General features: G+C 57.1%; 1 protein-coding gene across 1 annotated transcript in view; it reads right to left on the bottom strand.

The window, feature by feature from the left end:
• Nucleotides 1–21,527, bottom strand: part of AJAP1 (adherens junctions associated protein 1) — a 95,487-nt gene extending 73,960 nt beyond the window's left edge. The window contains exon 1 of the mRNA XM_066374880.1: nucleotides 20,771–21,527. Coding sequence (XP_066230977.1) covers nucleotides 20,771–20,799 — 29 coding nt within the window. The 5' untranslated portion in view covers nucleotides 20,800–21,527. The remainder of the gene's footprint in view (nucleotides 1–20,770) is intronic.
• Nucleotides 21,528–22,077: the final 550 nt, after the last annotated feature.

The following is a 22,077-nucleotide window of genomic DNA, read 5'->3' as shown; positions in this document are numbered from 1 at the left end:
CCCTGCTCCGGCCCCCAAATGAGCGTCCAGGGGCTCCGTGGGCTGGAGTCCCCAGGGGCCTGTCTCCCGCCTTCCTCCTCTCTGATGTGTGCGTCACTGGAAAGCTGACATCACAGAGTCCCTCGGAGAGCGTGGGCCGCACTATCTCTGAAGCGGGGAGGTGCAGGAAGTAGACATGGGGGACCCACAGGGACAGGAGCAAGGGGCAGACGCTAATCTGGTCAGCTGGGCTACAACTGCCCAGAAGATGCTGCCACCAGACACAGCTCTCCTAAGCCAGTGGCCTCTCTCAGAATTCCGTCCCAAAGTTTGGACTCGTCATAAACAAATTTCATTTTCACTCCCTTCACATAAATTGTCTTTTTTTGGGAACAGGTTAAAAAAGAAAGAAAGAGAAAGAAAGAACGAGCGAGTGCAGAGAAGGAAGTCGGAGGCGCGTGACTAATTCACAGGCACTGCAAATGAAAGGAGGAGGCTGCCCACGGGCCCACTGATCTCAGCGGCGGCGAGAATGAACTAGAAACAGCCATTCTGAAACACCAGGAGCCCTCAGCCACAGAGGAGGAGCCGCAGGGAGTGGCCGACAGAGCTGGCCGTCCCTGCCCAAGGACATAGAGCCGGAGCCCGCCGGGCGGGCATCCCCTCCAGTGCAGGACATGCGGAGGCCCTGCCATTGCTGCTCACAGAAACTTCCCTGGAGGGCCCAGGATGTCCTGACTGATGGAGAAACCACTGTCTACCATTCCCCGCTTGTCTGCCCACCGTGCCTTGGGGTCATGTTAAGTGGCTTTGGCTACACGATGACAATGGTGAGACCGGGCAAGAGCCCCAGACCCTGGTGCAAAGCATGCTGGGTAATAAAGGACTGAACCTGTGAGAGAAGCCCGGCCTCTGCCCTTGGCTAGTGGGCGGTGTGTCTTCAGGACCTAGAAGTGCCCCACCTGACGTGAGCGCCTGTGTTTCCATAGGGGTCTGGGCCACCACGCCGTCTCACAGCATGGTGTATAAAGTGGGGGCTTTGGGTCATGTGGGATCTGCTTGACTGCCGTGGGGCTGGAGACTGAGGTCAACTATGTGGGAAGTCAACCAGGTCTATGTGTCTGAGTCCCAGCTACTCCTTAGGACCCCAAGACTCAGGCGAGCTGCCTGGTGGGCAACACTCCATGTGTGCCCTGTCACCAAGAAAGTAAGACGTCCTGAGTTCCAGGGGAGCGGAAGCTGGATTCGGTGCTTGGTTCCTGCCCGTGCTCTCTGCCCCACGGACCTCTTCCCTCAGCCGATTTCCACCTGGCACCTCTCTGTGTAATACCCCTTCACCACGAGTAGGAGGGCTTTCCTGAGCCCCGTGAGTCCTTCTCGCAAGTTTCGGAACCTCAGGGTGGACCTGGACCTTCAAACACCACAGCTGGTGTCAGAAGTGGGAGTGGCCCTGGAGGACCCACAGACCCTGCAGTCGGTGTCAGAAGTGAGGGTAGTCCTGGGGACAGCTCTCTCCAACCTCACACTGCCGGCCCTTGAGGGGACTCAGGAGGGGTATGGTGGCCCAGGAGAGGAGGGGACAGGTTCAGCTCTGGGTCCTGCGCCCTCCCAGTAGCCCTGGTGCTCTGACACCCGGGTCTCACGGTGAGGAGGCAGCGTTGTCCTGCCTGCAGGAAGATGCCGGAGCCGGTGCCCAAGGCGTCTCCATGGCCACATGGCAACGTGATTCATGCCCCTGAGAAGGATCTGTGCTTGAAAATGCTGAATGCGGAGAAGGAAGCGCAGAGCGCAGGGACAGAAATAGGCGCAGGCAGATGAAATTAGGCCTTTGTGTGCACAGAACTTTCTGCCAGAGACCCCAAAATACAGGGACGGGGGGGGGCAAAGGAGGGTGCAGCCCGCTTACTCCGCTGGTCTACCTGCCCCGAAAGATCAGAACTGGACCCCTGAGAGCATCTCCCGGAGCCACAGCCCCGGAAGGTCCCAGCTGCATCTCTCCATCTTTGTCTCTGTGTTGAAAGGCACCTGTGGTCACCCTGGACCCACCTGGATAACCTAGGACCATGTTTTGTTTTGTTTTGTTTTTCAGAACAAACTCATTAGCAACCTTGATTGCTTCTGCAACGTCCCCCACGGAGTGTCAGGTGACGTATGCAGGGCATGGTACCACATCATAAGGGTAGAACCCGCTCGGGGACCATGATTCTCACCCCCACATCACCCACAAGACAGGCGCACACACCACTGGGGCCCCAGCAGTGCGACAGACAGACAGATAGACAGACACGGCTGGCCTCTGCCGCGGAAACACTTCTACCATGGGTTCTGGCCCCCAGTCAGTGCTGCTTTGGGGTCCACTGAGCTGAGAAGTTCATGGCAAACAAGTCTGTTCCCAGACCCCTGGGGCTAGAGGGTTATCAGCATTTGAAAGCACAGAGCATGCAGAGGTTGCCAATTTGATCCCTGGTCAGGGCACATCCAGGAACAGCGTCCCTGTTTCTGTGTCTCTCTCCCTTCCACTCTCTAAAAAAAAAGGTAATAATAACAAGATAAAATAAGTAAATAAATAAGAAATAAAGCACAGGGCAAGATCCGGAATAGAAGAACAGAAATATACTATAACCCAATGTCACAGACGAAAACCCTGACTGCGTGTGGCCCTTCCAGGCGCTGGTGGCTGGGCTGTTTAGTTTTCATCTGATGTGCCTGGAACTCCTTAATGTCCCAGTGATCGGGTTCCAGTAACCTCAGTGACATTCGGCAGCCATAACGTTCAGCCGTGGCAGGCTGGCGTGACCCCAACTGCTCCTTCCACCCAGTGTGGCTGTCACAAGCTCCACAATACCCCCCACCCCCTAATAATCCACACCCCGTGAGATGCCCGGATCCTGGGCTTAAACGTACACACCATAATGTGATTCACAAGCAGCTCCGTGGGGCTCACACCAGCTGCACCGAGCCCAGGGGTAGCGGCTGAGAGTCCCATGAGGACTCTACCTCATGGGGAAGGAGGGTGGTGGCTCATGTCGGCACTTGTTTCTGAAGTCCCCGCTCTCACCACGGGGCCTGAGCGAAGGTGGGTTCTGCACAGCGGGCCCCGGTCAGACCATTACCATGAAAACAGTCTGTGGCAGTTTCCTGGGAAACTCCCTGTGCCATTAATCACATTTTCTGGTCACCCAGGGATTCAATTTTGCTCAGTCTCCAGACTCACAAAAGCAGGAGAAATAATGGGCCAATATCTTTTAGATGAGAAGCACAGCTAACAAGGTTTCCATGCCATTGTGCCAGGGTCCCCCGATGAACAAGTAGATGGCAAGAGGCAGAGGGTAGGAGGGGCGTCTGGAGCCGGATGGGAAAATGAAGAGGGTTGAGGCTCGCCACCCACACCTGATGGGCAGAACGGTCCAGGTTCCCAGGCTCTGGGAAGGTGGGATGTGAGGATCAAGGGAGATGACGTACCCACCCCACGGGACGCTTCCTCAGGTCCTCCTAACAGTGAGCTACTGTTGTGATTTTTATGAAGATAATCATCATGTCAATCGTGCCCTTACTATTCCTTGGACCTCAGTATTTCCTACAAGAAAATGAGCCAAATCACCCACGTCTACTCACCGCTGTGAAGGACAGCGGAAGCTGCGCAGGGGACAGACGCGTGACGAATGTCTACAACACAAGCGGTCACCACTCCCATGACTTCCACAGAGAAGTAACACAGGACAAGGTTCTCTCAGATCTTCTCAAATTACCCACTCCCCAAGTCATCCCTTTCTAGATGTTTTCCAAAAATGTAAACCCCCAACTTCAACTTAAGTTTGTCATGGGCTTTGTCCTCTTCTCTTAACAAACAAACAAAAAAAAAGTAAGGGGGCAAAAGAACATTCTGGAAAACTGTTCCAGCTAACTCGGGTTTGCTCCTGCTTTGACACGTTTTCCTGACCGCGTTGCCTGGTGGGTTCTTGGGATAGGAAAGCTCAGAAGGATGAGGCCGGGTGGTGAGGCCGCTGCCATGCCGCTGCCCGGTGACTCGAGAGGGGACAGCAGTGTCCCAGGAGGCAGCGGCCGAGCGGGCACCACGCTTCCGTGCCAGCCAGACGCGGCTCTCAGGGAACAAGCGACAGGCCCAACAAGCCCAGGTCATCGCAGGGCAAGCTCAAGTTCAGGGCACGCACTGTACCGTCGAGGTCCCCAGGTTACCGTGGCATCTCACTAAAGGGATAAACATCGACCGAGTCGTTTTTCAACAGACCCCAGGGCTCGGCTCTGAGGTCCAGGCAGAGGGGAAGCGGAAGTCACCGGGAATAAGATGCATCCCAGGGGCGATTGCTTTAATCCACTCCCAGAATGGCTCATAATCGCTCTTTAGCATGGAGCTGGTGAAAGGGCTGTTCCTCTGTCCGGCCTTCTCCCTGGGGGACGTGCTGGGAGGGCAGGCAGGACAGCTGCTCTGCGTCCAGCACTCCCGCCTCCCGCCCACGGGCAGCAGAGGCCCGTCTGTGATGGGACGGGGCCAGGGTGGCTGTCACTGGGCAGCCTGGTGCACGCTGGCATAGGGGTGTGCTTCTCATGCCGTCACCTCCTCCCGGCCATACGCACGGTGATATCCCCACCCTTCACGTGAGGCTTAGAGGGACTGTGGGCACTGCCCGTGGCCCCACGGGGGGCCTGGCCGCGTCCTGCCCAGGGAGCCACAGACAAAGCCCATGTTCCGAAGCGTCGGCCCTGAGGCAGGCGCCCCAACGATCCGGACACGGAGAGCGGAAGAGACACTTCCGGGACTGTGCACAACAGCCAGCAGGGAAAGCCCCCGAACGTGTCCCCCAATGGATGTGTGGTGGAATATTATTTGGCCATAAAGAGGAACAGAGCACCGATGCGTGCCACAGCGGGGACGACCCTCGGAGCACACGCTGCTGAGTGGGAGGGGCCAGGCAGGAGAGGTCACACTGCGCGGGTTTCATCCGTGTGAACTCCTCAGGATAAGCAACTCCATGGAGACGGAAGGCGGACGGGTGGTTGCCAGGGGGATGAGAAGGGGCAGGGATGGAGAGTGACGGCTGACAGACCCGGTTTCCTTCTGAAAGATAAAAATGTCACGGGACTAGCTCGTGGAGAGAGCCTGCACGGCACTACCTGCTAAACGCCGCTGAGGTGGACGCTCCGCTCAGGTTCATTTTATGTTTGGTGCGTTGTATCTCCACGGGACAGTTTTTTGATCGAGTCAGGGTCCCTCCTATGAAACCCAGATGGGTCCTGGGGCCACTCCCATAAATCTTACCGGCCTGTGACTCTGTAAAATCCCAGGACTCCTGTATGAGACAGGGTCCCGAAGGATGCCAGGGCCCGAGGGAGACTGTGGGGGGGCGGGCGCTGTGGAGCCCACCCCTCCCAGCGTCCCTCGGAGCCTCCATGACGTCGGCCTCTCACCCAAAACGAGTGGGATACAATTAAAAAAGGCTCTGCCTGTGGACATCAGCCTGAGACACGCTCTCGGGCGGGAGCCCCCGGTCCAGGGTCACACCACAGGCAGAACAAGGAAAGGAGGCAGCCGGGCTCTCTGGGGGCCCCCCTCCCGCCCGGGGCTGGGGCAGGACAGCGCGGCTGCCCAAGTCTCGGGACGTTCCTCTAGGAGTCCGCGGGGGCCACGCTGCTGACTTGGCATGACCTCCGACAAATTGCTTCACCCGGCCCTGCCTCAGTTTACCCATCTGTGAAATAAGGCTAACGATATTTCCTGACCTGGAAGAGCTGTTAAAAGTCTGTTAATTAAAGTGTTTGAACTGCTTGACAGATGATGGATGTCAGGGCCAAAATTTATTAATTGCTGATTTTCAAGACCACTGATGCCTTACACCCACTGCCCCCCACCCCCACGGCACACAGACACATGCAGACACACACACACACACACGAGCAACAGTTCTCTCTCTCGGCAACTTTAAGGGGATATTAGCTTTACAGCCATGCAGGTTTGGAGCCATACGTGGACAAAGGAGGCAGCAACCCTAATGACATTCTTTGGAGAGAAAATCAAGTCCCCTAAAGTCGCCCCCCCCTACCCCTGGCCACTGGGAATTTCCACGGCTACTCGGTGCTGTTGGATTATTGCCTCTCATCTCCAGGGGCTTATCCCCAAATATAAATGTGTCACGTGGGCAGGTGAGGAGAATCTTCCGGGGGGGGGGGCTTCTCTAAGGGCTCAGAGGGGCTCGGGGACCTGGTGGGGGCAGGGCTCTGAGGGCTGAGAAGAGGTAGAAAGGGGACACAAAGAGAGTCGAGGTGGCGGAACAGGCTGTGCGTTGTCCCTGCGTGGTCCTGGGCCATCGTTCTCCCAGGAGGAATGGTGAGTGAAAACAGACCAGACGGCCGCAGGACAGCCAACTGCGGCCACGCTCCTGAGCTCCTCCTGACACCTGGGGTTTCCCAGGGTTCCACCCAGACCTCCTCCTGCCTGCCTGCCTGTCTGTCTGACCGTCCTCCACGGGGCCAGCACCCGACTGCCTGACCCGCCAGCTTACAGGCTCTGCCCCGGGTGGCTCCGCCAGGTCTGCTGGCTGCCCTGACTCTCAGCAGCCCCCTCCTCTCCCCACTGCAGTGCCCAGGGTCCATGTTGTAGCTGAACACACAGGAGGAGGTCTCAGGGCTTCCCCAGAACCGGCAGCGTTTCTCAGCCGGGACTTGGCGTCCGAGGCCCCCACACGCTGGCCCTGCTGACCTTTCCAGATTCCTCTCTCCTGCTACCCCCACACCTTCCTCTCCCGCAAGGGAGAAAGGGGTCCCAGTGGACCTGCTCTGCCCACTCCTCACACCCGGCTCCTCCCAGAGACAGAGGCCTGGGGGAGGGGTCTTCAGCAAGTGATGGAAGTGCTAGGTGCCTCTGTGTCCCCTTCTGTGAAGCGGGTACACCGTCAGTGCTAGTAAGCGGCAGGCCCCTGCTGCCTCAGCCCAAATGCACCTTCCTTCTTGGGCACACCTGCCTTCCTCCCATGGGTCCCACCAGATGGGGGTTGCTGCCCCTTCCTCCAGAAAGCCTTCCCAACTGCACCAGGTATGGCTGCCGGCTTCTTCCTCTCGGCTCCCGCAATGCCGTCCGGGCCTCGGCTACGGCTCCGCGTACAGGTTTCTGCAGAACCAGGGAGGCTTCCCCTGTGTCCACACGAAGCTCAGCACCCACACACAGTAGGTACACCAACATGCCTGCTGATGGGAGCCCGCAGTGGGGACTCTTCCTTGGCCCGAAGGCCAAGAGCTGCGGTCCTGGATCAGCTGTCCCTTGGGGCACCACCCGGGTGGTCAGTGCCACCCAACTGCATCCCGGACCCAGCCAGGGACCCCAGGCGGGAGAACCTGGACAGCAGGTGGCCACACGTGAGCCACCTCTCAGGTTTTCTGGGGCATCACGCCTCGGCGAAGAGAATCAAATTAGCCTGAAAACGCTGAGTGAAGGAGGAGACCGGAGCGTGAGCACCGAGACCACTGGGGAGGAACGGGCAGTAAACCGGCCCAGTGCTGGGCTCCGGGCAAGAGACCGCAAGTGCCTGCAAACCCGCGAAGGGCGTGAGGCCACGGCACCTGAGCCTGGAGCCTCAGGGGAACGCTCCATCCACATTTCTTGGGACTGTGCAACACGGGTCACACAAACAAATGTGCTGACTCTTGTCTGGCAGAACAGGCTCCCTAAGGAACCAGTGCCTTCCAAGAAAGCCCGCAGAGGTGGGGGGCGGGAAGCATAGCTTCCTTCAGCATGTGGGCACGGCCCTGAATGTTCTCTTTAGAAAAAGGAGGGGGCGGGCACCATGAGGGAGGCGGGCCCCGAGGGGGGTCCTTCCCTCCGGATTGTAAGGGACCCCCTGGCGAGTCCCAGAGTGTGGTTGGAACTCAGCTGGGCCAAGGCTGATGCTGAGGCCTTTGTCATGGCGGTGGACCCCACGGTTCCAGCAGGTTCATGGCAAAACACAAAACAGAATGCCCCTGCCTGGGAACTGGCTCTTTTACAGAAACATCACCTTTCACAAACGGTGCCCACACGCTAACAAAGTCCACGGGGTGCCCGGGGAACTGCCTCCCCCCTCATCCAGGCTGGCTGACAATTTGGGAGACTGATTCCATGGTAGAACACTGACTTTTGATCACAGTGGCCGTCGGTCCGGGAGGGCGGTCATGGGACCCAAGCCAGAGGTGAGCTAGATCATTTAGATGCCGGAGCCAAGTGGAACGTCACCCAGACAGGCGTGAACCTGGCCTGGCCTGTCTCCAGAACTGCCGGTTACCTCCCGGGGATACCCTGGAGCTGTCTGAGGACGACGCCCCCGGCCCACCCCTGCAGGAGGGTCCTGCCACTGACCCTGGGTGCCGTTCTTCCTCTGCGGCTGCCCGGCTGGTCCCCAGGTGGGGCTCCAACCACATGGACAGGCTTCTGTGGTCACATGGACACTCCACGGTCATCGCTCTCCTAGCAGGCTTGGAATCTCCTGAAAACCGGGAAGCGCCCTTTCTACCTCCGTACCAGGGGGCATCCACGAGTGTCCCACACGGCCAGGCAGGAAGGAAGCTAGCCCAGATGCCAGCCTCTGACTCCATGTTTTGCTGCCTGCCTAGGCCTGGTGGACATGGCATCCCTTAAGTACATCCCAAACTCACTTGTTCCTAGACTGGGAAGAACAGGATGAATGACTCAGGAGACATCTGGAGCCACAGTGCCTGGGTATGAGTTTCAGCTCTGCCATTTCCTTGCTGTGTGACCTTGGGCAAGCCACTCAACCTCTCTGTGCCTCCCCTGGAAACAGGAGATAATTAAATGCCTACATCACAGCAATATTGTAATGACGAGTTAAGATCTGTCAAGTGCTTAGAATGGAGCCTGGGATAGAGTGAGCATGGACATGTGACATATACACCTCATGAGGTTGTGCAACCCGATTGCCGACAAGCTCCACCTTCAGTCCTCTCAGGAGGAAGGCCACAGCAGGTGTAACGAACCACCTTTAGGCAGTGTTCCCTGTCTCAGCCACAGGGAGAACTCAGAATCCTTCTCAACACAGAGCTCAAGGCAGCAAGTACCACAGAGCCAGCACAGGGCCCCAGAGATGAGACACTTCCCTGCCCCGAGGTCTGGGGAGCCCTGCTCCTGACACCAAAGGATAAGGTTGCATCTGAGAGCCAAGCCCCCCCGAAGGCCGGTTGGGCTGTGCCTCTCGTCCACACACACGGGGCCAGCCTAGAAGGATGTGGTCAGGTTCCTCGAGTCCCCAGCTCTCTGAGGCACCGCCCCCACCTGGGAACAACACAGCGCAGTGGAGGAAACAGCCCCTTGCGCTGCAGCATCCAACACACAGAAAACCTCTCTCCCAGGAAGCTTCCTGCAAGCACTGCCCTGTGCCTACGGACCCAGCTCTGTCCCTCTCCCTAAAATGATGGCCTGCAGCTCTTGGCTGCATGGGTGGACGTCCCTGAAGTGGCACTGCTGTCCCGCTCTGAGGTCAGCACAGCTGCCTAGTAACTCCAGACGACTGGGTGGCGGGGGGTATCGCAGGACCACCGCCAACCCCCTGCTCACAGCCCCAGCCCGCACGCTCCATCCTCCAGAGTGGGAACCACACCCAGGCCAGCGAGGAGCCTGTCCTCTGTCCTCTCCTGGGTCCACACACTCCCCTCCAGCACCCCCCCATGCCAAAGCAGAAAGTGGAGCACCCTAACTGGATTCATCTCACGAGAGGAGCGCCCTGTGGGGGACCCACTTGACCTTCCACGAATGTTTATCACCTGACAAATGCACAGGTAGACAAAGCTATGCAGAGTCAGCTCATCTCTCTGACATGAAGAGAAGGAACCCAACCAAACCTGGAGCTCATAACCCAGGGGGCTTCTGGTGACCCCGGAGCACTGACACCTGTGGCGAGAGACACGCAAATGACGTGCCCACAACATGCCTCATGCCTGAATGTTCACGGCACCCTGACTCGTACGAGCTGCAATGGAAAAAGCAGCCGCATGCCCCTCCCTCAACAGGTGGGTGGACACGCTGGCGGTGGCGCGTCCAGGAAAGGATTTGGAAAAAAGGACCTCACTGTGACGTAGGTGGTCCTCAAGGACAGCACGCTCCGTGAGGCAAACCAGACTGAAAAACAACATCACGTGTGAGTGACAGGAAATGCCCAAAGAGGCAAGGCAACGAGACAGAACCCAGCTTAGTGGCTGCAGGAGGCTGTGCGCAGACATGGGGGCTGACCATCCGCCCCACAAGGGCTCTCACCGGGGTGATGGACATGTCCTAAGTGTGGACGGTAGTACAGCCGCCAAATGTCACCGAATTGCACACTGAAAATGGGTGAGCACAACAGTGGATGCATGCTAGCTCAATAAACACGCTTGACAGCTCACACTCACACGTGGTGGGCGTCCCTTTCACCCAGACGTCTAAGCTCTGCCAACCCCGACTTTCTCAACGTGACCATTCATTCATTCCCACTGTTTAATTTCACAGGAGCGCCCCAGAGGGCCCCCTTGGAATTAGTGACATATCTATTTTTAATTATTAAATAGACTGAATAACAGTATCTGTGTCACAAGGATGTTTTCCTCCCTTTGTGACGTTGCGTTAATTCTTGGCTGCCAAATCATCTCTCGTTGAGGCGATCAACCCTTTACTTTAAAACCGCAGATGTCTGAAGGACCTACAGATTCAGCATCTGCTGGATATGGGGGGGGGGGGTACAAAGTGCTGGCCTGACGTCACAGCCGCTGGGTCCTTCGAGTTTTGTTTTGTTCTGTTTTTTTTTTTCCTTCTAATCCCAAAAAGGCAGTATGTAACTTAAGGGAGTGAGATGGAAATTTTACATAAAGGACAGGAGCCACAAGGGACAGTGAAAACAGTATGAATGGACCTTGCAGTCCATGAAACCTGGGTCCAAATCCCAGATCGCCCACTAACTAGCTGTGTGACCTCAGACAAATGACTTAACCTCTCTGAGCTTCAGCATGCTCTTTTGTCAAATGAGAGCAACGACACCCACTTTGCAGGGATGCGATGACAACCCTGGGGATGAACTGAGAAGATGTACATGGGTGGGGTCACTTAGCACAGTCTACACTGCAGAAAGGTCCAGTGGGCTCCAGTGCCTCCTCACTGGACATCAGAGGGAGGGGAAAGAGGAGGAATGAATGGGTCTAGTTCACGGGGTCTCAGACGCTCAGAGCCAAACCCAACACAGAGCTTCCCAACTCATCATCACCCAGCTTCATCCAGCAAGCATTTGGATGGCGTGTGTGCACGTGGGCGCTCACACACAGCACACACACGCACACGCCCTCTGGTCACGAAGACCGAAATGAAAACAGCAGAGACCACAAACTAACATCCTACTTCACAAGTGTGGAGCCCCTGTCTTCCTGATGCAGAAGAGGGAAGCCCACCGTTTCTCTGTCTGACCCGGCATCCTCAGAGCATGGTCCGGAAGCCGCCCAACGTGCCAGGGGAGGAAAGTGGGGCTGGTCCCAAAAAAAAAGGCTGCTCTATTTTCAGAGCTGACCTGATTTATGTGAGGATCTGGACAGCTCTTCTTATCCAATAATTATGCTCTGGGTCGTTTATTACTGTCACCGATGATGGATTTCACAACATTAGCAGCGCCACGCGCATTCGGAGGCTTGCGGTATGTTGCATCCTAAACGGGGCAGAATCCCAACATGGCAAAGCTCTTCGAGCTCTTGTTACAGCCCCCTCCCCATTCTCACATCCTTCGTCATGGCCATTAATCCCCAGTGCACAGTCCCTAGAGAGGATGCACACACAAACACACACACGCACGCACTCAAAACACAACCAGGTACTATTCTCTGTCAAAGAACTAAAAATATTAGTTTGTTTTCTTAAGGTTAAATTTTTTTTTTTATTGTAGATTCACAAGTGCTAGGAACTGTAACCCAGAAGGGTCTTATGCACCCTTCACCCACCAACCCCAGGATGCGTGACATCTTGCACACATGCTCATGATGACACCAGCAGGACACTGCTGCTGGGCACTGAGTGTCCCACAGTGTGACTGTGCCCAGTGTCCCACCACTCAACCCCCTGAAGGGCAGCTGGGTTGCTTCCAACGTGGGACCATGACAAAGAAGGTTCTGCCATAAACATTCGCGGACAGGTCTGCATGTGGACATAAGTTCCATATCTCTGGAATAAATGCCCAAGAAGAAAATCATCCAGCCGCCCTTTCCGTGTCATGAGGAACTCCCCAACTGCTGTCCAGGTCCACGGGAGCCAGCCGTGTGCGCGCCAGTTCCGGCACATCCTTGCAGGCACTGGGTGTTGTCCTTGTTTTGTACTGAATATTTCCGCCATTCAGATGGGTGGAGAGTCACGTCTCACTGTGGTCTGAACCTGCATTTCTTTAATAGTTCTTGGCGTTCAACACCTCTCCGCATGCCTTTTGTTTTTTCGTCTAAATATCCTCTTTGGTGAAATGTCCCTTCGAGGCTTTTACCTGTTTCTAACTAGACTGGTCAATATTTTTTTTAAAGCTAATATGGGGGGTTGACTACCTCGTTTTGACTGTTGAGCTTGGAGAGGTCTTTATGCATTTTAGATACGAGCCCGGTGTCCAACAGGTATTCTGCAAACATGCTCTCTCACCCTGTAGCTGTCTTTCTATTCTCTTTAAAAAAAAAAAAAAAAGTATTTCAAAGAGCAAATTTTAAATTTTCGATGAGGTCGACTTTATGGTTTTTTTTCTTTCAAAGAATTCTCATTTGACTGTCACGAGTAAGAATTCTTTGCCTCGTCCTGCATCTTGAAAATGTTCCTCTTATTTTTTTTTTCCTAAGAGTGTGACTGTTTGACATTGTACATTCCATTCTGTAATGCAGTTTGAGTTCATTTTCTATCAGGTGCGAGACTTAGGTTGAAGTTCCTCTTTTTTTCTTCGCTGTGAATTTGGATCTCCCGTCTTTCCAAGACCGTTTGTCGAGAAGGCTATCTGTCCTCCCCTGAATTGGCACCTGTGCCAAATTCAGCGGGGCGTATTTGTGGGAGACAATTTCTGGATTCTCTATTCCATGTCATTGATCTACGCGTCCGTCCTTACATGGACACCATCCCATCTTAATTACCGTAGCTATAGAATAAGTCTTGTGCTGAGAGAGACTGATGCCTCTCCTGTGAGAATTCTTTCTTTTTCTTTTTTTAAGCTGTTTTTAGCCATTCTAGTTTCTTTTTATATCAATTTTAAAAATAATCTCATCTATGGGCGCAAATACATTGCTGGGACTTTAAAAACATGTCAAACCACTCCATCAGTTTGAGGAGAACCAGCAACCTTAACTGCGTTGAACCTTCTCATCTGTGGACAAGGTACAGCTGGCTGCTCACTTATTCCGACCGCCTAGATGTCTCTCATGGGTCTGGGTATCCTCACCACACACGTTGTCGACATAACGTGTTTTGTTTGCATTTATTTCAAAATCCTCACCATACATAGTGAGCATAAAGTGTTTTGTTGCCTTGATTTCAAAATCCTCACCATACACATTGTCGGCATAACGTGTTTTGTTACATTTATACCAAAATGTTTCCTTGCAGCATCCACGTGTTCATCGTTGGTAGAGACACGCAAAAATAAATAAATAAATAAATAAAATCTTGTATCCTGCGACCTTGTTGAACTCACAGGTTAGTAGTTCAGGGTCTTTTTACAGATAACGTGAGATGTTCCATGTGGACAGTCATATCACCGGCCCATGTCAGCAAACCCAGGCAGGTTTTCTCTTCCTTTCTCAGGCCTTTCCTTTCCTTTCCTTTCCTGCCTGTTATCTCAGTGGTTGAAAATTACAGGAGGGTCCTGAGTGACCGCAGTGAGTGAGAGGGTCCATCCTGGCCCCGTGCCCAGTCTCAGAAGAGAGCTTCCAGTTTCTCAGCACGACATCTGGGTCAGTGGAAGGCTTCGGTGGACATCCTTTTCAAAGTCGAGTACGTGCCACCTCCATTCCGATATTTCTGAGAGTCCTCACAGATGGGTGTTGAATTTATCAGACACACACAGTCATGTGCTTTTTCACCGGCAGCCTTTTGCTATGGTAGATGGCGTTGACTGATTTTCAAATAGTGTACCATTTTTGCCTTTGTAGAAGAAAGCCCACTAGACCACGGCATATGCTTCTTTTTACATACAGCCGAAGTGTACTCGCTAATATTTTCTTAAGAATTTGTGTGTGGGGGGGGGGGGGGGGGGAGGGGCTGGCCAGGTGACTCAGTGAATAAAGTGTCATCCAGCACACAGAGGTCACAGGTGTGAATCCGGTCAGGGCACATAAGAGAAGTGAGAGTTGTGCAACCAATGAGTGCACAACTAAATGGGACAACCCAATGGAACAACGAGTAGATGCTTCTCTCTCTCTCTCTCTCTCTCTCTGTCTGTCTCTGTCTTTCTTCTTTTCTCTCTCTCTCTCTCTCCCTTCCTCTCTCGCTCTCTCTCAAATCAATGGGGAAAAGATTATTTTTAAGGATTGGGTCGGGGGGTTCCATTTTCACAAGTGATACTGGTTTCCAGGTTTCTCTCTTTGGACGATCTTGGTTTGGTTTTGACTTCAGGGTGATGTCAGCTTCATAAACCGATCTGAGAGCGTTGGTTTCTCCACCGCGCTTCCCTGGGGCCGCCGGAACGTCCCCACTGGGACCTTCCCTTCCTGCAACCTAAACCGCGGATCCCAGGAAAGGGGCCCCGAAAATGCCCTGCGGGGCCCCAGACCCTGGAGGTCCACCACTGAGCGCTTGCTCTTGAAGCCCCTGGTGTTTAAACGACCCCCTCCCCGTCTGTCCACTGGAACTTGCAGCACAGCCGGCACACGTCCACGGGAGGAAGTTGCACCAATGGACTGTCTGGGCCAAAAGGAGCCACGTGGTCTGCTTGCGATTCAGTCGCCCCCACACCTGTCAGTCTGCCTCCTCTCGGGGTCTGAGAAGGAACCGATGGAGCCCGGCCGACCTGAGTCAGGGGAGGTAGAGTGAGAGCTTTCTCAGAGTTCAAAGTGGTCACCACGCAACTTAGACAGAACTCCGCAACTGTGGAATCATCCCACACTACAAATCCTTTACTCTCCTCTTTCAGATACGTGGGCTCTGTCTCTAGCTAACCGTGACCTGGTCCTCATTAAGTCTCAATCCCCAAGAAAGCCAAGGGGGAGGGGAGATCTCAGCGTCACTGTAAGGCCAGTAAGTCTACCATTGGCCCCAAGCCCCTCCCCAAGTGTGCCTGTTCTCCCCTGGTGGTACCCTGGCTCCCCCCATCCCACTGACAGACGTGTGCCTCCTGCCTTCACGTTCTCTCCCCAGTTACGCCCACCTTTCCTTCAAGACACTTAAACATTGGGTGCTCTAGCTCCTACTGAACTCATAACGACTCAAAGGGTTCAACTGCATCATTTTTCCTGAACATGTCTGCGTTCCAATGATAATCCTCAAGCCAAAGGAATGAATCTCTAATGGTGGAATTGTGAGCACCAGGAAAACCACCAGGTTGAAGAAGCGATCTATCTATCTGAGTCTGAACAGGGCCTCTGCTTAAGACTAGCCCTAGCTGGGCATTCCTTCCCTACGCTCAGCATGAAACGAGAGACGAGTGACCACAAGGACAAGACTTGGTAAAGCAAGGGCATGGGGCCATGCAGACACACATACTCATCACAGACATATCGTGGGTGTCCACTACGCCCCAGGCGCTCTTCAGAAGTTGGGGGGTGTGAAGTGTGAGATGCAGTCCCCGCTCAGGGACCAGGGCTTCTCTCCACTGCAAAGCCGATACCTACATGCAGGGTCCTGAGACCCCCCAGCAAACACACACACGGCCAGCTACAAAGTCCTGGCACTACTGTTCCTGAGGTCACACATGGCTGAACATGACTTTCCTCAGCAACCGCACAGCCCAGACAACTGCCCACTCGGGGCTGGAGAAGGGGGGGAATGGGAGGGCAGAGAGGCAGCATGCCTTGCCAGGACAACCCTCCTTGGCTGGCCACTGAGAGAAAGTGCCACAATTGGCGGACGTCCCAGTGAGTGGACAGAACAAGCAGAGGGAATGGCAGGCTGGGGAGGTCACAGCGCAGATGGACCCAGCGTGGCTGCCACCAGCCTTTCTCTGGGCAGGAGGAGGTAAAGCAATGAAGTGATCCCTTTTGGAGAGTGCACACATTGAGTGGAAATAGAAGCAAGAGCCCCACCCCCTGCCCCCGGTCCCCTGTTGGTCCCACGGCAGGACCCTGTCCTGTGATAACGAATCAGCCCTCCAAGCCCGGCTCTTTCTGGGTCCTATTAGAAATGTCTATCAATTATGAGGACCCCGCAGGTGGATGGTGGGTTTCCGGCTTCTCACTGTTCCCAGGGCTCTTTCCAAACAGAGAGAACCTGGATCCAGGCACAGATCCCGGAGCCACGTCCCGGGGCCTCGGTGTCCCAATTACCTCAGTGCACCCAAAGGCTTCTGGGAGGCAGTTTGGCAGCTGCCTCATCCCTGCCACCCCCTCCAGCAGTGGTCGGGGATAGAGACCTCATTGCATTCTCCTGTATGGGGCTCTAGGGCTGGCACTGAAGCAGTACTGTCCCCAGCTGAGTGCTGGGGTACAGAGAGCTGTCCCCAACCAGTGGGTTGGAGCAGCCAGGTCTTCTCCGGATGGCAGATCTGATCCAGCCCAGACATGGACGAACAGTAGGGGGGCCAGAGCCCCCACCTGAGGGACCCCAGAGCTCCTCTGACAGGCATGCCGCAGCCTCTGACTTTCTATTAACCGAGAGCTCCTCTGAGTTACATAACTGCCACTCCCCACGCCCGGCCTCCTGACTCACCTGCTCTAGAATTCCTAGAAGGGGTCTGAGAGGCAGTGAGTCCAGCTGGGGCCATGTGGTCTGTGGGCTCCAGCAAGGCCCTGCTCCTTTCTCCCCCTCATGTCTGACTGGCATCAGGCGGGAGAAACCCTCTCGAGCCAGACTACAGACAGGAGAATCTAGATCAAGGATATATTTGGCTTCCCAAGCTAATCTTTACATCAGTTTGGTCTCTACTGACTTGTAACCCTTTGAAGAAAACTGGGCAGGTGCACACGGAAGGCAGATGACTCTTACATAACCCCAGATAGAGGCCCCGGGCTCTGGGAGGCTCCACAGTGCCGGCGTGTCCGGCCAGGGTCTGGCATTCACCCAGGTCATCGTGACCCAGGGCGCGGCTTCAACCACGTGCTCCAGGCACGCTGTGGTCTGCCCACAAGGAGCCCGAGGCAGGGAAGGATGGAGACACACTGTCCTCAGCCCACTTCTGCCAAACACCTTGACGGTGCCCAGGTCATCAGGGCCAGGACAGGGTGAACGCGGCCAGGAGGAGGCAGGAAGCAGCAGGAAACAAGCTGGCCCCTGCCTAGGGACCAGAAGACGGACAGAAGTCTCTGGGAGACCCAGAGCTGTCTCAGTATGTGAGCTGGATGCACGGAAGGAAAAGGAAGCAGGTGATTAAAATAAATCAACAGAAGGAACAGCCTGGGAGGATCCTGCCACCCCCTCCTCCACATGGACCATGGATCCCCCAGGGCTGGGGGCGGTGTGAGGGTTAGGGGGTGCGCCCACGTGGGAGAAGGATTTGAGCTGCCTCCTAAAATGGCGACACGTCCCCGCCTCATTGCCCCTGACGAGAATCACATCCACGATGCTCCATGGATTCCAGCTGCAATACATTCGGAAGCAGCCAGCCGCTGGACACGGGCGTGAGCAGGATTCACCAGGAGGGCCAGGTCTGTTGACAGAGCATCTGGCTGTCCTCTAATGCCCACGTACAACCCCAGCGGCTGGAGGACATCACGGCAAGGCTGGTGATAGCTGCCCCGCTGGGTCCATGCGGCGAGGCTGAAATGTGGCACAGCGTGCTCTGGGAACTGCGAAGTGGCCCCCGTGGAAGGAGAGCGTGTGACATCATGTGGTCACACACCCTGCCCCTCCCCCATCACAGCCACACCCCAGGGCCTCCCAGACCGAAGGGGCCAATGAGGAACCTTAGGGTAGGAGAACAGACACAGCGACTCCAGGGGACAGGGCCTAGGAAGCAGCCACAACTTTGGCTAGCCACTGAGGACGCCCCACGAAAGCCCTGCTCATGCAGAGCCCCGGCCAAAGCAGTGGAGACAGGGTCGTGCGGCCTCACCAGGGAACCTAACTCAGAGCTGGGCTGCCTGCTGAGCAAGCACCCCCCACCCCCTACCCCAGCTGCTCCTGGTGCTCAGTGAGGTCCAGCTCCAATCAGGGCAGCAGGGCGGCAGCTGGCCACCCTCAGGAGATACCTGGATCTATGGTGATGGAAGGAAGGGTCGTCAGAGCTTGGCCACAACCACCCCCACCAAAAAAAAGCACAAAAACAGCTCAAAAAAAAAATTTTTTTTAAAAGACTGCATGTTTCCCCTCCTAGGAAGGGGAGGCTCCTTAACATATCTCCTCTCAAAAACAGAAGCAGAACAGCAAGTCCAGACTTTGTCTTAGAAGCCGGAGCTGAGAGCCCCTCACTCAGGTAACAGCCAGAGTCCTCTTGCATTACTTGGGCTCCCAGATCGGTGTCTGCCCATCACGTCACAGTCACAGTCACAGTCAGGCTGCACGCCAGCCAGCAGGAGGCCCAGGGCTCACCTGAGAGCCACAGACCAAGCAGAGGTGACGGCCTGACTTCAAGAAAGAAGTGCATTTCAGGTCTCCAACATCCAGTCCCTGCAGGGCTCTCTTGTGCCCACTGGTGCCCGGCATAAGGCAGGGCATACAGACCCTTCGAACACAGGACCCTTCTCCTGGCCCGGGCCACTGCTCTAACACACAACAGGACTCTCTCCTATCTGCCTTCCTCCCCAGCAGGTGACAGTTCATCCTTAGAGACCCACTGGCAGAAAATCTCCTGTGCTAACAGAAGGGAAAAAACAAAAAGTCAGACTTCAAAATCACCAGCCGAACTATTTCCTAACCCCAAGCAGAGCTCACTGGGGGGGGGGGGGGGGGGACACGACACACTCTATAGGAAGTGCACTAGTGGATTCTGAGCCCACAGAGAGCCTTCTTGCCCTGGTATTTACTCTCCTCTCCCCTTGTCAAAATGTACTCATCTCTCAATCTAGCAACTTAGTTACCAAAAGAAAAAAAAAATGTCGGTTCATATAACTTGCCAGCAGTCAGTAATCAAGGGCCTAGCAGCTAGCGGTTCCGGAGGTGCTCAGAGGTCTTGTGGGGGGGCCACCGGATCGTTCCCAAGGCCCTGGGTTCTGGCTGAGACCCGAAGGCAGAGGGTAAGGTGCCTGGAAGGGTCACGGGCAAAGCCTTCTGCTCCATTTTGTCTGCGTCCAAAACCTCATCTAGTCCAAGCACACGTATAGGTAGATGCAGGCCGGGGCCAGTGCCCACAAACCCCAGCCGCCTCGCCATTAACCTTTGGAAGCCCACGCCGGCAAACAAGACCCAGCTTCTGGGAGAGGGAATGTCGCTTTCCAGAAAAAAAAAAAAAAAGGTCAATCATAACATTGGACAATTTCCTCTAGATGTTGTAAACAGTCTTTACCCCAGGAGTGGAGAACCATCTCATCTATCAAGGGTAGCTGGAAAATGCTTGCAGAGCTCCGCCCGCCCGGATTTCTCAAAATCAGGACGCGCACTCGATCCTCCCTGGGGCTCACTCCGCCCCGCCCCCTTTGACCGGGTGGCGGTGGGGGCGGCTCAGGCAGCCGGCCGGGCTTCACCGGCCCTTTCCTCCCCAACGCGGGAGCGCAGTGCATCCCAGTGGACGGACTCAGGAAGCGCACGCCGGCTCTCTCCACCTCCGCCTACCTCCTCCCGGCTCTCGGTGGCAACCTGGGACCCAAACGCCCAGCTCCGCGGAGCCCCAACCCCAGCCCCAAGCAGGAGGGTGACGGCTCTGAGGCACTCTGCCCCTCAAGGGGACAACTGTGTCCGTGCTGAGCCCTAAGCCGCCCTAGGTAGGGGTTGAAGCCCGAGCGCCAGCCCAGACGGGCAAAGTTTGCGGAAAAGGGTCTTCCTAGGTACCCCCCCCCCCCAAATCACGGGCTCCAGGCTGGAAACCTCGTTCCAGTTCGCCCTGGAGTCCGAGACACAGACATGGCCCGGAGCGCTCCCGTGGGTGTTTCAGTATGTGAATGGGGGCGGGGGGCCGCTCGCGCTCCCCCAGAACCCCAGCGTCTCCAGCCCCATCTGCCCGCCAGCTGCGTGCACCCGTCGGGCCTGGAGGTCACCGGCAAACAGCTGGATAGGCAGCTGGAAGCCCAGGAGGCGCCTGCTCGACCACGGAGCACGGAGGAAGAGGAGAGACGCGTTGAGAGGCTGTTTGGTTTTTGCTTTACTCAACTCCGCCTGCCAAGCTCTCGCCCGGAGCGGGGAGCTCTGGCTTTCCCCAGCAGCTCCGGCCCCCTCCCCGGGTCCACGGCCCGCCGGGTTCACGGCCCGCCGCGCCCAGCGGCCGGCGCTTCGCTCCAGGCCCCGGGGAGGAGGCGCGCCGAGGCGGCCAGCCAGGACACTGCGCTGCTGACGCCGTGAGCCGCGGGCTACCCTGCCCAGACCCCGGACGCACGGAGAGAAGAGCGGGCCGCTCCCTGCCGAGCCGCTGGGCTAGGAGCTCCGGACTGGCGCCCCGACCCGGCTCCGGGTGCACCCCGTAGTCCGCTCACGGAGAGCGGGGAAGGGGTCTCTTTATTTGCAACACTGAGGAGAGCGCCCTTCCGCTCAGCCCGGCACCCACGCACCCACCCGCCCCCGGGCGCTGGCCGGGTCGCTCACCTGAGTCCTAAAAGCTGTTGAATCCACATGGTCACGTTTCGGGGAGCGAAGCCTCAGACCTTGCTCGCCCTGGCCATCTGCGCGGCGCCCGATCCCCCTCGCTTCCGTCCCGCGGAGCCTGTCTCCGGCTCTCGGTCCGCCGCCGGCCGCCTGCCGCCGGCCGCGGGGCGCAGAGCGAGTCAGAGCGCGGCCGCGCGGGGCTCCATGCCGGCCGGCGCGCCGCCGCCGTTGGGGAGCATGGCTCAGGCTGGGCGACCCGCGGGGGCGCACATCCTCCGGCCGGGGTGCGGGGCTCACGGCCCCTCTGGGAGAGACTCGGCGAAGGCAGCGGCGAGCCCGCGGGGAAGGGGGCGGCCGCCCAGGAGGGGCACACTTCCGTGCTGCGGCCGCGCAGCGAGGGTCCGAGGAGCAGCGGCTTCGCCCTCCGGGGCAGAGAGGACGGAGGCCAGGCAGCGCCGCCGCGAACAGTGCGTGTTTCTAGCCTCCAGTCGGAGCCACGCGCCGAGGGGGCGGCGCAGTCCCGGGATGGGGGGGGAGCGGTGATGCGGAAGGACGCGGGTCGTCTCCGCGCGCTCCCAAGTCAGGGGGCTCTGCTGGGGGCTCCTTCGCCGGTCGGCAGCGCTCAAGTTGGCCGGGGGCTCCGTCTGAGCGCTCGTTCTGCAGACGGTCGCGGCGCCGGAGGCGGGCAGGAGGCGGGCACGGGAGGCGCGCGGGGCGAGGGCGCCGTGGAGCGCGGGGCGTGGGGACGCGCGGCGGCGGCGCGGCGCCGAGGAGGCGCGCGGGGATCCCGAGGCCCCGCCGCCCGCGCCCACCGCGCCCACCGCAGGGCTGCCTCCCTCTGCTCGTCTGCCTCTCCGCGCACTGTCCTCCGCCTCCCCGAACGGGTCCCAACTCCGCCTGCCTGGCCGGGCTAACGTCACCCGCTTCCCCGCCCCTCGAACTGGAGCCCGAGCCCCCTGTCCGGCCCCGGCTGCGTTCTCCGCCCCGCCTCGCGGGGGCCCGACTCCCCGCGCAGGGCTGTGCCTAGCCCAGGCGACCCCAGGCGGAGCCCAGGCAGGCCCCTCCTTATCCCCAGCTCGTCCGGGTCCCCACCTTGGGAAAGGCCCGAGACAGGCCGTGGGCTCCGATTGGACCGCCGAGATGGTGTTGCCACGGTAACTGGATGGCATGCGAAGCAGTTCGAGGTTCCGACCCGGTTAAGGGTGCGTCCAGTAGACCCAGACAGCTGATTTGGGGAGGGGGCGTTTCGGAGGGAGCACTCGGGGGGCGCATGGAGAGGGGCTGCGCGAAAAGTTTCCTCCAGGTGG

Source organism: Saccopteryx leptura, chromosome 3 (genome assembly GCF_036850995.1).
Source record: "Saccopteryx leptura isolate mSacLep1 chromosome 3, mSacLep1_pri_phased_curated, whole genome shotgun sequence".
NCBI lineage: Eukaryota > Metazoa > Chordata > Mammalia > Chiroptera > Emballonuridae > Saccopteryx > Saccopteryx leptura.
Note: the sequence above shows the minus strand (reverse complement) of the source record. Positions and strands in the feature narration are given on the sequence as shown.